The sequence below is a fragment of the Borostomias antarcticus genome (assembly GCF_949987555.1).
Source record: "Borostomias antarcticus genome assembly, chromosome: 30".
NCBI classification, from domain to species: domain Eukaryota; kingdom Metazoa; phylum Chordata; class Actinopteri; order Stomiiformes; family Stomiidae; genus Borostomias; species Borostomias antarcticus.
This window is the reverse complement of record NC_140263.1, coordinates 4,355,634-4,367,020: the sequence shown is the minus strand read 5'-3', so window position 1 is coordinate 4,367,020 and position 11,387 is coordinate 4,355,634. Positions and strand designations below refer to the sequence as shown.

Sequence of the window (11,387 nt, the reverse complement as noted above, 5' to 3'; positions counted from 1 at the left end):
TTATATATATTAGGATATGTTTGGGGTAGCAGGAGAAGGCGAATATTAGCATTTTACAACTTCCGCGGTTCTAAAAACAGAAGCCATTCGGTTCTGTGGGCGGGTTCAAAGGTCGGCACTAGCGTGTGACGTCAGACATGGGAGACGAGTGGAGTGAGGTTGTTGAGAGCATGGATAGAGCAGTTACATAATACAAGATCGCCATCTGCTGTAAGGAGTGTGCAATTGATAGACCTTACACTGCAGGGAAAAAATACAGTTATCAACTCAATTGACCTTTAACCCAAGACTGCTAAACGGCGGAAACGCTACATGAGCACCCTCGTCAGGCGGGTGCCAAAAATTCACCTGACTCTCCCCTCTTGGCACTCCATACTCTCTGATGATATGGCACAATACGAGGCACCATGGCGCATCCTAGTGGCCTCAGTTTAAAGTTTTCTATCTTGAATTCAAGGAATAAATAAATAGCTCCTCATAACAAGAATTATGAAAAATACCTTTATTTCAATAGGGTTAATACAAATATAACAAGTTGAAGACATTGAAACATGAACACACAAATCTAAAACATTCAATTTTATTGTCCTTTCTCCTCTTCTTCTGCCAACCGTTTTTCCAGAGCAGTAGTGTGAACTCTATGCATCATCAGATACTGTCCATTCAGATGAAACACTGGGATGTCATACTTGTACCTGTCGTACCAAACTTTATTCTCCGGCAGCGTGATATCCACCTGCTGTAATATAAACTGTATGAAACAAGAGAGGAGAGAGAAAACATAAATCACACCTAATAACACCTTTTAAAAACAAAATACAGACTAGAGATTTTTTGTTCCACTCAACTAAAGCTATACTCACCCTGTGCTTATATGGTTCAAGGACCTCTTTAGCTTCATCACACAATGGACACGGGTCCTGAAAATGGATGAATTAGACCAGGGGTTAGGAACCTTTACTATCAAAAGTAATAAATATATAATTATTTATATTACAATGAGGGCAGTGTTGTGTTTTCAGGCTTGGTGGGACGCACCCAGGAAGGGGGCAGGGGGGGAAGGTCTGGGGGTCCTCCCCCAAGATGGGAGATTTTTATGCACCAATTTGTGCTGGATTAGCCTGTCTGCTGCTACAGTATCTAGCTAGTTATCTAACTTGAATGCCAACATGACCATTTATTTAATAAATAAATAAATACATAAATAAATGTAATAGTAATACATTATTTGAGTTATTAATTTCCATATAATTTAGTCAAAGCCAAGGAGCCACTCCACTCAGAGCTGTAGGTTGCAGACCTTTGGATTAGACAGATGTGAAGTAATCCCAGTCATTTCAAATCATCATGTCACTAGTGTCACTTCATCGCTCAGCAGTATCGCTTCCACCCTCACTTAGCCCACCGGCACACTGAGTTTGATCTCGAGTCCTCTGACTTGCCAACGCACATGACCAACCTACACTACATGCTTTTAGCCAGCTACAGTACCCCACTGAAAAGAACAGGTGGGCAGTTGAACCAATTCAAGTCACCTCAAGATCATGATTTACAGTTAATTTTGAATTACAATAATATTTTTTTGATCTGATGTGTATATGACTCAATGATTAAATGTCACCTTGGTAAAGAGTGTCAGAGTAGGTAGTTCCTTCTGAGAGAAAAGTCTGATTGGCAGATGAGCAGAGCCTCTCATTCGATGAACAGTCCGTGATATCAGACAGTACATTCTGCAAAAACACAAACTCACCATCACAAATGATAAAGCCTACATTTGAGAAACTGATTTTAACTTTGCACAGATTCTACATCTGAGGTGAGCATAGTGATAGTTAAACATGTCCTCTCTAATCAGTGGATTAACATACTAATGTTTCACCTTAATCCAGATTGTCCTATATTGCACATGCAGAAATGTGTACAAACCTGAGCAATTATTACAACGTTTTATGTGTCAATGGCTGCTAGTAATACATGATGCTGTCAAACAGACTTTGCATGAGATATTGCAGTTGAAATGACTTAAATTACATTTGATTAGGTTTACATGTTGCCTGATTTGGGCTAGGCTACTGTACACACACGAGTCATCAATTGATTAAGATGCATATTTAATGCATTTATAAATAATGCATTATATTGCATTAATAATGCATATAATGCATGTATGCACGTATAGCCAGCAAATTATATCCGCTATATCCTGGTGCTTAAAATATCACACCATTTCAAGAATTTGAATGACATTATACCACAGATGGGGAAATGCAATTAGCCTGACGTGCAAACATGCATTCCTTATGTATGTAAACATGCATATAAAATGTTGCAGTGGGTTAATAGAACACGTGCAAAACAATCTATTGCGTAGACGCCCCCTTACTGTAGATACTGAACTGATTGGTCGATGGCCTAGTTTCTAAAGCATGACAATGCAGGCTATGGCGATGGGAGTTATAATTACGAGAGATTGAGGATTAAATGTTTTATGAAACCTCACCTCGAAGGACGTCCTGGTTTGACAACGCGTGACACGCAGAGCCACATCCACGCGTGTAGCAATGGGACGAATACAAGTAGCCTATCATTGGTGTTATATAGTTTTGCTTCCTGTTCCAAGTAAATGTGATTGGTCAATGTGCTGTCAATCAAAGGGCCTAGTTGAAAAGTGACGAGGCGCCCTCTAGTGGGACGATTCGCATCGTTGTATTAAAATGCACTGCACATTTTTAATAACCAGGGGCCTCATTTATCCAAAAAGTGTGTAAAACTGTTACTAAAAAGGTGGATACACACACAAAATGGATACACGCAAAAGGAATCCGTACACATAAAAAATGTACACCGTTTTCGGATTTACCAAACATGTTGTACCACAGCCAAACATGTGTAAGAACAGCTGAGATAAATCTCCACTTGATAAATCTGCCAACAAGACCAAACACAACCATATGGTTGTAGCCCACCCACATTAAGCCCAAATGTAACTATGCAAATGAGCACATTCAAGGATTTACACATAAAAACCACCTGTGCAAAGGAATGTGTGGAGAGCAAAAAATGGAGAAAAAGCAATGGCAACCAAGAGGAGAAAGAAGAAAAACTTATCGGAAGCTGAGATCCACACACTCGATTGCTATGCAACATATCAAGTAACATACTCCTGGAGCTTGCTGGATCGCCTTGTTGAGAGGGGTCAGGGAAGAATTTTTACAGCTCACTTATCTGGCCCCCGGGTGATTACTGTTTGTTATGTTGTTATGTAATATTGTTGTGTGTGTGTGTGTGTGTTCCACATGGTGACCTGACCTGCGTTACGGTGGCCAAGAGCTGTCTGCAGTGATGAACCCCATGTGTGTCAGTTCTGAAACCATACAACAGCACAGACACACACACACACAGACATAGTGCATTGTGTTCCAATAAAATGCTGTGTTTACATTGATGTTAGATGATAACGAACTCTTGTTCAGTAATAGAAAGTCTCATAGACTCCTCCTCTCTCTTCTCCCTCTCTCTCCTCTCTCTCCTCCTGTCTCGTTCTCCTCCTCTCTCTCCTTATCTCTATCCTCCTCTCTCAACTTCTCTCTTCCTCTTAGTTATCCTCCTCCCCTCTCCTTCTCTTCCTCTTTCCTTCTCCTCCCCTCTCCTTCTCTCTCTCCTCCTCTCTCCTCATTCTATCTACATCTCCCCTCCACCTCCCTCTCAAGTCAGTCCTCAGCTGCTCCTCTCAACCTACAGTATTTCTTCCACCCCTCCTCCCTTCCTTTCCTCCCCTCCTCTCCTCTTTCCTGCTCCCTAGCCAGCGTGTCCGTCTGGTGGGAGTCTCTCTATCTGTAGCCAAGCCTCCTCCAAGAGTATGCTTTGAAGTCAAAGACATTCCAGGAGTTTCCTGTTAAACAAGACAGCAGTAATGTGAACCAGGAGGAGCGTGTGTGTGTGTGTGTGTGTGTGTGTGTGTGTGTGTGTGGAGCATAGAGCCAGTCTTGGTCAGCAGCTGGTTAGCAGCCGGTTAGTTGCTCTTTAGGAGTCTCAGCCTCAGCTGTGCAGGGTTCTAGATCCTGGATTCTGTAGCAGGGTTCTACTGTAGTCGCAAGGTTCTGTAGGGTTCTAGTGCCAGGTCTACAGGTCTTCCCCTGCATCACCAGCAACCTGGAGTAAAGCGTTTGTGACGACAGGAAACTGGCATTCAGGCTGACGGACTACCTGATTGACTGACCGACTGGCTGACTGACTGACTGACTGACCGACTGGCTGGCTGGCTGACTGACCGACCCAGATAGACTATGCCTCATCTGTTTTGGACCTTGCTGGTTTGCGTGTGGAGCTCCAGTCCATGGCTGTCTGCAGCATGGCCAGGCAGGGGTCGAGGTCAGGCGGAGGCCCCAGGCCCAGAGCACCCTGGAGGGGGCCACTTCAGCCAGGACCGGGGTCAGGGGCGGGTGGATGGGAGCGTCGGTGGGGGGCACCGGGGGATGGACGAACCTGCAGCCGGCATGGATCCTGAGCTGGACTTCCTGGTGAATTTTTCAGGTGGGTCAAACATCAGGGAGGTGAAGTTGAGATTGAGAAACATGGAATAATACGGCGTTCATCTGGATAGGTTTCCCAAACGCAGATTATTGTGTTAGCATTGTGTAGCTGAGTTGAACTGGTTGAACTCACCATCAAATTGCTAGCTAAAGCTGGGCTGAGTTTCCCAGAGGCATCGTAGCGCTACGTTCATCGTAGCGCTATGATGAACGCCATAGCTTACGATGAACGTAGCGCTACGATGCCTCTGGGAAACTCAGCCCTGTTATGGGAGCTGGTCACGCGTGTTTGTAGTCAGTCAGAGGACCCAAGAACAAAACCCAGCAAGGGACGAATACTGCAAGGGTGGAAGCAAGCACTATTCCTAGGTTAGACTATAACGAATGTGTCATTGAAGACAGTACATTGAAAGGGCTTCCTAGTTCTCTACCTGTGTGTGTGAAGCCAGACCATACTGTAGGTCTGGGTGTTGCACCTATAGAGAGCCAACATGCATGGACAGATCTCAGCTGGGGCCGTTGCACTGTACTTTAGATTGCTATTCTTGCACTTTGCCTTCAGCACTAGATTATGCTCTTAGTCACTTGTTTTAGAGAGAAGATGCACTTGTGAGTTCTGGCAAGTAGTAGTACATTGGCTTTTCCTACGTTAAATGCAATTATTGTTAGTCGCTTTGGGGACAACCTGGCATTCACTCTCTCTGGTGCGTGTAGCCATGCACAAAAACACAAGCCCAAACATGAAAACCAGCTGATAGATGCGTATACAGTGTGTGTGTGGCAAGGTATGGATGCTGTGAGATTTTGAACAGAGGTGGTTGAACAGACCTTCAAGAGACACGTGACACTTCTCAAGTGATCAGTGGATGTTCAGTAAATACACATAAGTTAATGCGTGTTGTTCAAACCTTTGTTGTAACATGACCGTGACGTTACTGACCAATCCTTCTCTTGGTCCCCCTTCTCCCCCCCCCCCCCCAGGTAAAAACCGTCTGTGGGTGATCACAGCTCCGTCCCACGGTGATAACTACCTGCGGATGATGGCGAAGCAGCTACAGGACTCGGAGCAGGAAGGGTTAAACTGCCGTCTGGCCGAGAGGGACACCTTCATCCTCACCATCATCCAGAACGCCATGATGGAGGGTACACTCCTCAGGACCACTCTGCAGGTAGGAACCAGTCTAGATGGGACCAATCTGCAGGTAGAACTAGTCTACAGGTAGGACCAGTCTACAGATAGGACTAGCAGGGCCGTGTTCGGAATCGCTCCCTCGTTCCCTCACTCCCTATTCCCTATATAGGGTTCACCATGTAGTGAACTACCTAGGGAACGGAGAAAATGTAGGGTACATGCACTGTTCCCTGCAAATCAAGGTGAATTGTGGGTAATAAATAGTGGACTATATAGGGAATGAAAATTCCGTGGAGAATTCGGACACTACAAACAAAATGGCTGACGCCCTATATAGTGCACTATAATGTGGATGTTGATAGTAGTGATAATCTGGATATTGATAGTAGTGATAATCTAGATGTTGATAGTAGTGATAATCTGGATGTTAAAGTATTGATTATGTAGATGCACATGCTGTTTCCAGGGCGAGGCCACAGTGGAGAGCCTGGACCCAGATACCGTCTCCAAGATGCTTCACTACCTGGAGCTCACCACTCAGGTACCGATGACTTTGAGGGTTGCCCAGGGCGACAAGACACTTCCTGTAGTTCTGGTACGGACTCTGGTGTGGTCGCTCCAGCATTGGAAACACCATCTGACAACTGGAGTTCCCTAGCTATCAAGAAAAAGATTTACAGACAAAAGTTTTCTAAACATTTATGTCTAACATTACCATCTGCAATCTCACACAACCCTAAACGCATTTCTGAAAACGTTTTGTGTGTTTTGGTGGGTAACTGTCCCCCCTGACCCCCCCCCCCCCACCAGGACCAGACGTTCTCCATGCTCATCCTGAAGAAGAACCTGCGCGTGAGCGAGCGGTTCCCCTACCCGGTCCGCGTGGAGGCGGTCCTGGAGATCATCGACCAGCTGCCCATGAGGAAGCTGGAGAAGATGACCCGGAAGGGCTCCCCGCTGAAGTGTAAGGTCACCAGGAAGCGTCTGGTGGTGAGGAAGAAGGTGGCGGTGGGCCGGGCGAAGACGAGGAAGGCGTTCAGTCCCCAGAGGCGGGGCAACGTGACCACAACGGTCCCCCTGCCGAGGAGGCCGCCTACCCAGGGCAAGAAAGAGGCTCTGAGGAATAAGATTCGGGACATCCTCAGCGGTCGCTCGCGCTTCGTCATCAAGAAGACCGCCAATGCGGGCGGAGCGGAGGGAGGACATGGGTGGAGGACTAACTCTTTTGGGGAGGAGAGCCAGAGGAGCCAGCCTAAGACCTCCGATGATGGAGACAGAGGCGTGTCTACAGGGCAGGACGGAGGGAAGGCCAGCGGATACCAGCCGGGAGGGGACGCCGGGTCTGGGGGGAGGGTCTCCAAGAAGGATGGACGAGAGGATGACGGCAGGAGAGAGGGAGAACCCCCGGAGAAAAACGCCTCCAAGAATAGAGGGAAAGGGAAGAAAGAGGGGAAGAAGAAGAAGGGTAAAGGACGAGGGAGGAAGTCGAGTAGAGAGTCGAGTGAGAAGGACAAGCAGGCCATGGAGGAGTTTGTGGAAGCGTTGAAAGGGAATAGAAGACTTCTCGTAAGTAATGACTCATCAGTGTGTGTGTGTGTGTGTGTGTGTGTGTCTCTACCTTCCTTCTTTTGTACTTGTCTGTCAGTCTACCGGTCTGTCGATCTACTTGTCGGGGCGGCTGTAGCTCAATTGGTAGAGCGGGTCGTTCAATGATCGAAGGGTCAGTGGTTTGAATCCCAGCCCCAACTGTCCACATGTCGAAGTGTCCTTGAGCAAGACACCTAACCCCAAATTGCTCCCAATGAGCAGGTTAGCGCCTTGCATGACAGCTACCGCCATTGGTGTGTGAGTGTGTGGTGAATGGGTGAATGAGAGGCCATTGTAAAGCGCTTTGAGTGCCGCTAAGGTGGAAAAGCGCTGTATAAGTGCAGTCCATTTGTCTGTCAGTCTACTTGTCTTTCGGTCTACTTGTCACTCCACCTGTCTGTCAGTCTACTTATCTGTCTGTCATCCTATCTGTAAGTCTACCTGTCTGTCAGTCTACCTTTCTGTCAGTCTACCCATCTCTTGGTGTACCTGTCTGTCAGTCTACCTGTCTGTCAGTCTACCTGTCTTCTATATTACTTGTCTGACCTGTCCATGTGTGTGTACTAGGGATGATGTATGGATTTTTGCATTACGGTACGGTACAGTACGGTATCTAGTTACGGTACGGTTTACGGTATTTCACGGTATACGGCATTTCACCTCCCCAACACACATTAAAAAACAAGTATTTTATTTGAAGGGAAACAGCCTTATTGAACATTAGTGTGTCAGTTTATTAATAGCAAGCTTATATTAAATTAGAAAATTCAACTTGAAATGTGAAGTTTCAGCAGCGCATTATTGTGTAATAGCGTAAACGTAATACCGTAAACACAGGGAATGTCACGGTTCTAATACCGTGGACATTTTATACCGCGGTGCACGGTTTTACGGTATACCATCTCATCCCTAGTGTGTACATTTGTATAGGTGGTCACCAGTCCCAGCAGCAGCAGTACCCATTACGCCCAGCAGAGGGACAACAACAACCTTCACTTCTGTGACCTCGCCCGCAGGAAGGTCACCATGGCCACCATCCTGGGTTCTGGCCACAGTGCCACCCTCAGCTTGCAGCACTACCAGCTGGGTGCGATAGTGTGTGTGTGTGTGTGTGTGTGTGTGTGTGTGTGTGTGTGTGTGTGAACTATTTAATTGTATTTCTTATTAACCATGTAGGTTATAGTAACAGCTAACACCTAGTTTGTGTGTGTGTGTGTGTGTGTGTGTGTGTGTGTGTGTGTGTGTGTGTGTGCGTGCGTGCGTGTGTGTGTGTGTGTGTGTGTGTGTGTGTGTGTGTGTGTATGTATGTGTGTTCCAGATTCAGAGCCTGCATTCAGCTCCCTGCCGGAGCACTTTTCAGACCCAGACCTGATCTCCCAACTGAGGTCAGAGTTCAAACTGTCCTCCCAGGACTTCTCCGTAGCGATCACAGACTACGACCTCAAACCCACGGTAAACACACGCCTCTGGGTGTCAGACCTGGGTCCAAATACTATTTAAAATACTTTTAGCATGACCGTCTCCTCACCTTCCTCCCCTAGAGGGTGTTGACGGACCCTCCGGCGCCCCCTGCCTTGCTGGAGTTCATTGACAGCTTCCCCTCGAGGCAGCTGGAGAAGGAGAGGGAGAGGAAAGCCCCAGCGGCGGCGTGCACTAGGACCCAGCAGCAGTCTGGACCGCACAACTCCCTGCTCAGGTAGACACTAGAGCTGTGTTCGGAATCGCTCCCTATTCACTATGTAGTCCACTATATAGCGCGTCAGCCATTTTGTTTGTAGTGTCCGAATTCTCCACAGAATTTTCATTCCCTATACAGTCCACTATTTATTACCCACAATTCACCTTGATTTGCAGGGAACAGTGCATGTACCCTACATTTTCTCCGTTCCCTAGGTAGTTCACTACATGGTGAACTATCTCCACATGGCAAGTCTAATTCTCTCCATCTCTCCCCCAAGTTCATCTCTCCATCTCTCCATCTCTCCCTCAGGTTCATCTCTCCATCTCTCCCTCAAGTTAATCTCTCCATCTCTCCCTCAAGTTAATCTCTCCATCTTTCCCTCAGGTTAATGTCTCCATCTCTCCTCCAGGTTCATCTCTCCATCTCTCCTCCAGGTTGATCTCTCCATCTCTCCTCCAGGTTCATGTCTCCATCTCTCCCTCAGGTTAATGTCTCCATCTCTCCTCCAGGTTAATGTCTCCATCTCTCCCTCAGGTTAATCTCTCCATCTCTCCCTCAGGTTGATCTCTCCATCTCTCCCCCAGGTTCATCTCTCCATCTCTCCCCCAGGTTCATCTCTCCATCTCTGCCTCAGGTTCATCTCTCCATCTCTCCCTCAAGTTAATCTCTCCATCTCTCCCTCAGGTTCATCTCTCCATCTCTCCCCCAGGTTCATCTCTTCATCTCTCCCCCAGGTTCATCTCTCCATCTCTCCCCCAGGTTGATCTCTCCATCTCTCCTCCAGGTTCATCTCTCCATCTCTCCCCCAGGTTGATCTCTCCATCTCTCCTCCAGGTTCATCTCTAAGCGCAGGCTGCTGATCCTCTCCACCCCTTCAGAGGACGACTACTCCTTCCAGCAGCAGCTCCAGGCCCTCGGAGGACAGGCCTGTCACATGGGTCAGTACCTCTGTTTACAGGTCTGTCACATGGGTCAGTACCTCTGTTTACAGGCCTGTCACATGGGTCAGTACCTCTGTTTACAGGACTGTCACATGGGTCAGTACCTCTGTTTACAGGACTGTCAGTACCACACTACATTAGCTAACTAGCTACCTACACAATAAGGACAATATTAAAGGTGGGGTAGGTAGTTTGCTTTTGGCTTTATTTGGTAAAATTGGATTCAATTTTGGATTCAAAGAATGCACTGCGCCCGAATGTATTGACCAATCAGGGTCTCTAACTCGCCACACCTACCAGTCATGTTTGGAGGGAGGGACTACATCATGATTGACAGGAGGGAGGGGCGGGTTCTTTTGAAAAAGATGACCAATCGGAGGCCTTGTTGATGTCAAACTACCTACCCCACCTTTAAAACTCATGAGGGAGAGAGACTGATTCTGGCGTTAGAGCAACTAGCAAAAGGTGAATATATCACTATAAAATGAAAAGTAACATGTTTACTAATGTTAGCCAGTGGCCACATACCTGTAACATGCCTGTGTTTGCCCCAAAAGACCTTAACTCGACTGACTCACAACTATTGAGTAATATCGCGCAGGTGAGTTTGTTTCGCGTGCGGGTGCGTTTGTTTCGCTCACACATGCGGGAAACAAGAGAGAGGGTGGGTAGGGCATCGCTTGGGAGTAACAAATTATTTTCCAACCTGATATTTTGATTCAATCAAAATCTGTTAGGCAGGGCAGGTTCTGCGCAACCGGAATTTATTTATTTAAAAAAACAGCCTGCACTTCTCTATGAGAGGCGAAAAAGGAAGGGTCTAATCTATTAACAATAAAACTACATAATCTGTCTGAGTTATCTATCATTCACTGTGGTTCTGTAAGAGGAAGTATCCACTTTATCGTTTTCCATTTCTCTGAAACACCTCTATAACCTGTCTGTAATACAGTCGTGTTAGAGGAAGAGGATCTCGATTCAGTTCCTAATTATTCAGCTTGATGTTGTTTTCTATCTCCGCCAGGCATCCGCCATTTTGCCCTGTTGAAGCTGGTAGGATCGGGAACCTCAGCCTCAGGCTCTGTGGAGCTCTTCCCCCTCAACGGTGAGTGTGACCTGACCCTTACCCCTTGACCCTGACCTCACCCTAATGGCTCCAGTTGCTTTCAGGAACTCAAACTTTTGAAGTTCCCTGGCAGAAATATAATCTGGAACGCTGTCTGAACTGGGATTTCCACCTTGGAACCTCACCTGAACACAACCCCGACCTCAAAATCAAAATGGCTGCTCTGAGTATCAACAATAAGTGAACGTTCTAGTAATACAACAGCTAGTTCTGACTGCGCATTGTGATTGGCTAAGACACATTCAGAGCCGTGCCAATAACCACGATATACCAACGGGCAAATCACCAGTAGGAGGTATCACTCCGTAACGGCTGTCAGCTGGCATTAAATTGCCTATAGCAACGGTAAACAATGGAGAACTATTTTTGGATTAAGGATGGCTGGAAA

General features: G+C 46.7%; 2 protein-coding genes across 2 annotated transcripts in view; one reads left to right on the top strand and one right to left on the bottom strand.

Annotated features, from left to right (window-relative positions):
* Positions 1 to 580: 580 nt before the first annotated feature.
* Positions 581 to 1,696, bottom strand: cUnh5orf63 (chromosome Un C5orf63 homolog; the record flags this gene model as incomplete). The annotated part of the gene is made up of 3 exons (XM_084460160.1): positions 581 to 751; positions 864 to 920; positions 1,622 to 1,696. The coding sequence occupies 3 exons, from the start codon at positions 1,694 to 1,696 to the stop codon at positions 581 to 583; spliced, it is 303 nt and encodes a 100-aa protein (XP_084316286.1).
* Positions 1,697 to 4,455: 2,759 nt separating this feature from the next.
* Positions 4,456 to 11,387, top strand: part of ccdc80l2 (coiled-coil domain containing 80 like 2) — a gene marked incomplete at its 3' end in the record, with an annotated part of 8,003 nt that continues 1,071 nt past the window's right edge. The window contains exons 1-9 of the mRNA XM_084460159.1: positions 4,456 to 4,533; positions 5,514 to 5,701; positions 6,131 to 6,205; positions 6,475 to 7,230; positions 8,182 to 8,338; positions 8,570 to 8,703; positions 8,793 to 8,947; positions 9,767 to 9,870; positions 10,898 to 10,978. Coding sequence (XP_084316285.1) covers positions 4,476 to 4,533; positions 5,514 to 5,701; positions 6,131 to 6,205; positions 6,475 to 7,230; positions 8,182 to 8,338; positions 8,570 to 8,703; positions 8,793 to 8,947; positions 9,767 to 9,870; positions 10,898 to 10,978 — 1,708 coding nt within the window. The 5' untranslated portion in view covers positions 4,456 to 4,475. The remainder of the gene's footprint in view (positions 4,534 to 5,513; positions 5,702 to 6,130; positions 6,206 to 6,474; positions 7,231 to 8,181; positions 8,339 to 8,569; positions 8,704 to 8,792; positions 8,948 to 9,766; positions 9,871 to 10,897; positions 10,979 to 11,387) is intronic.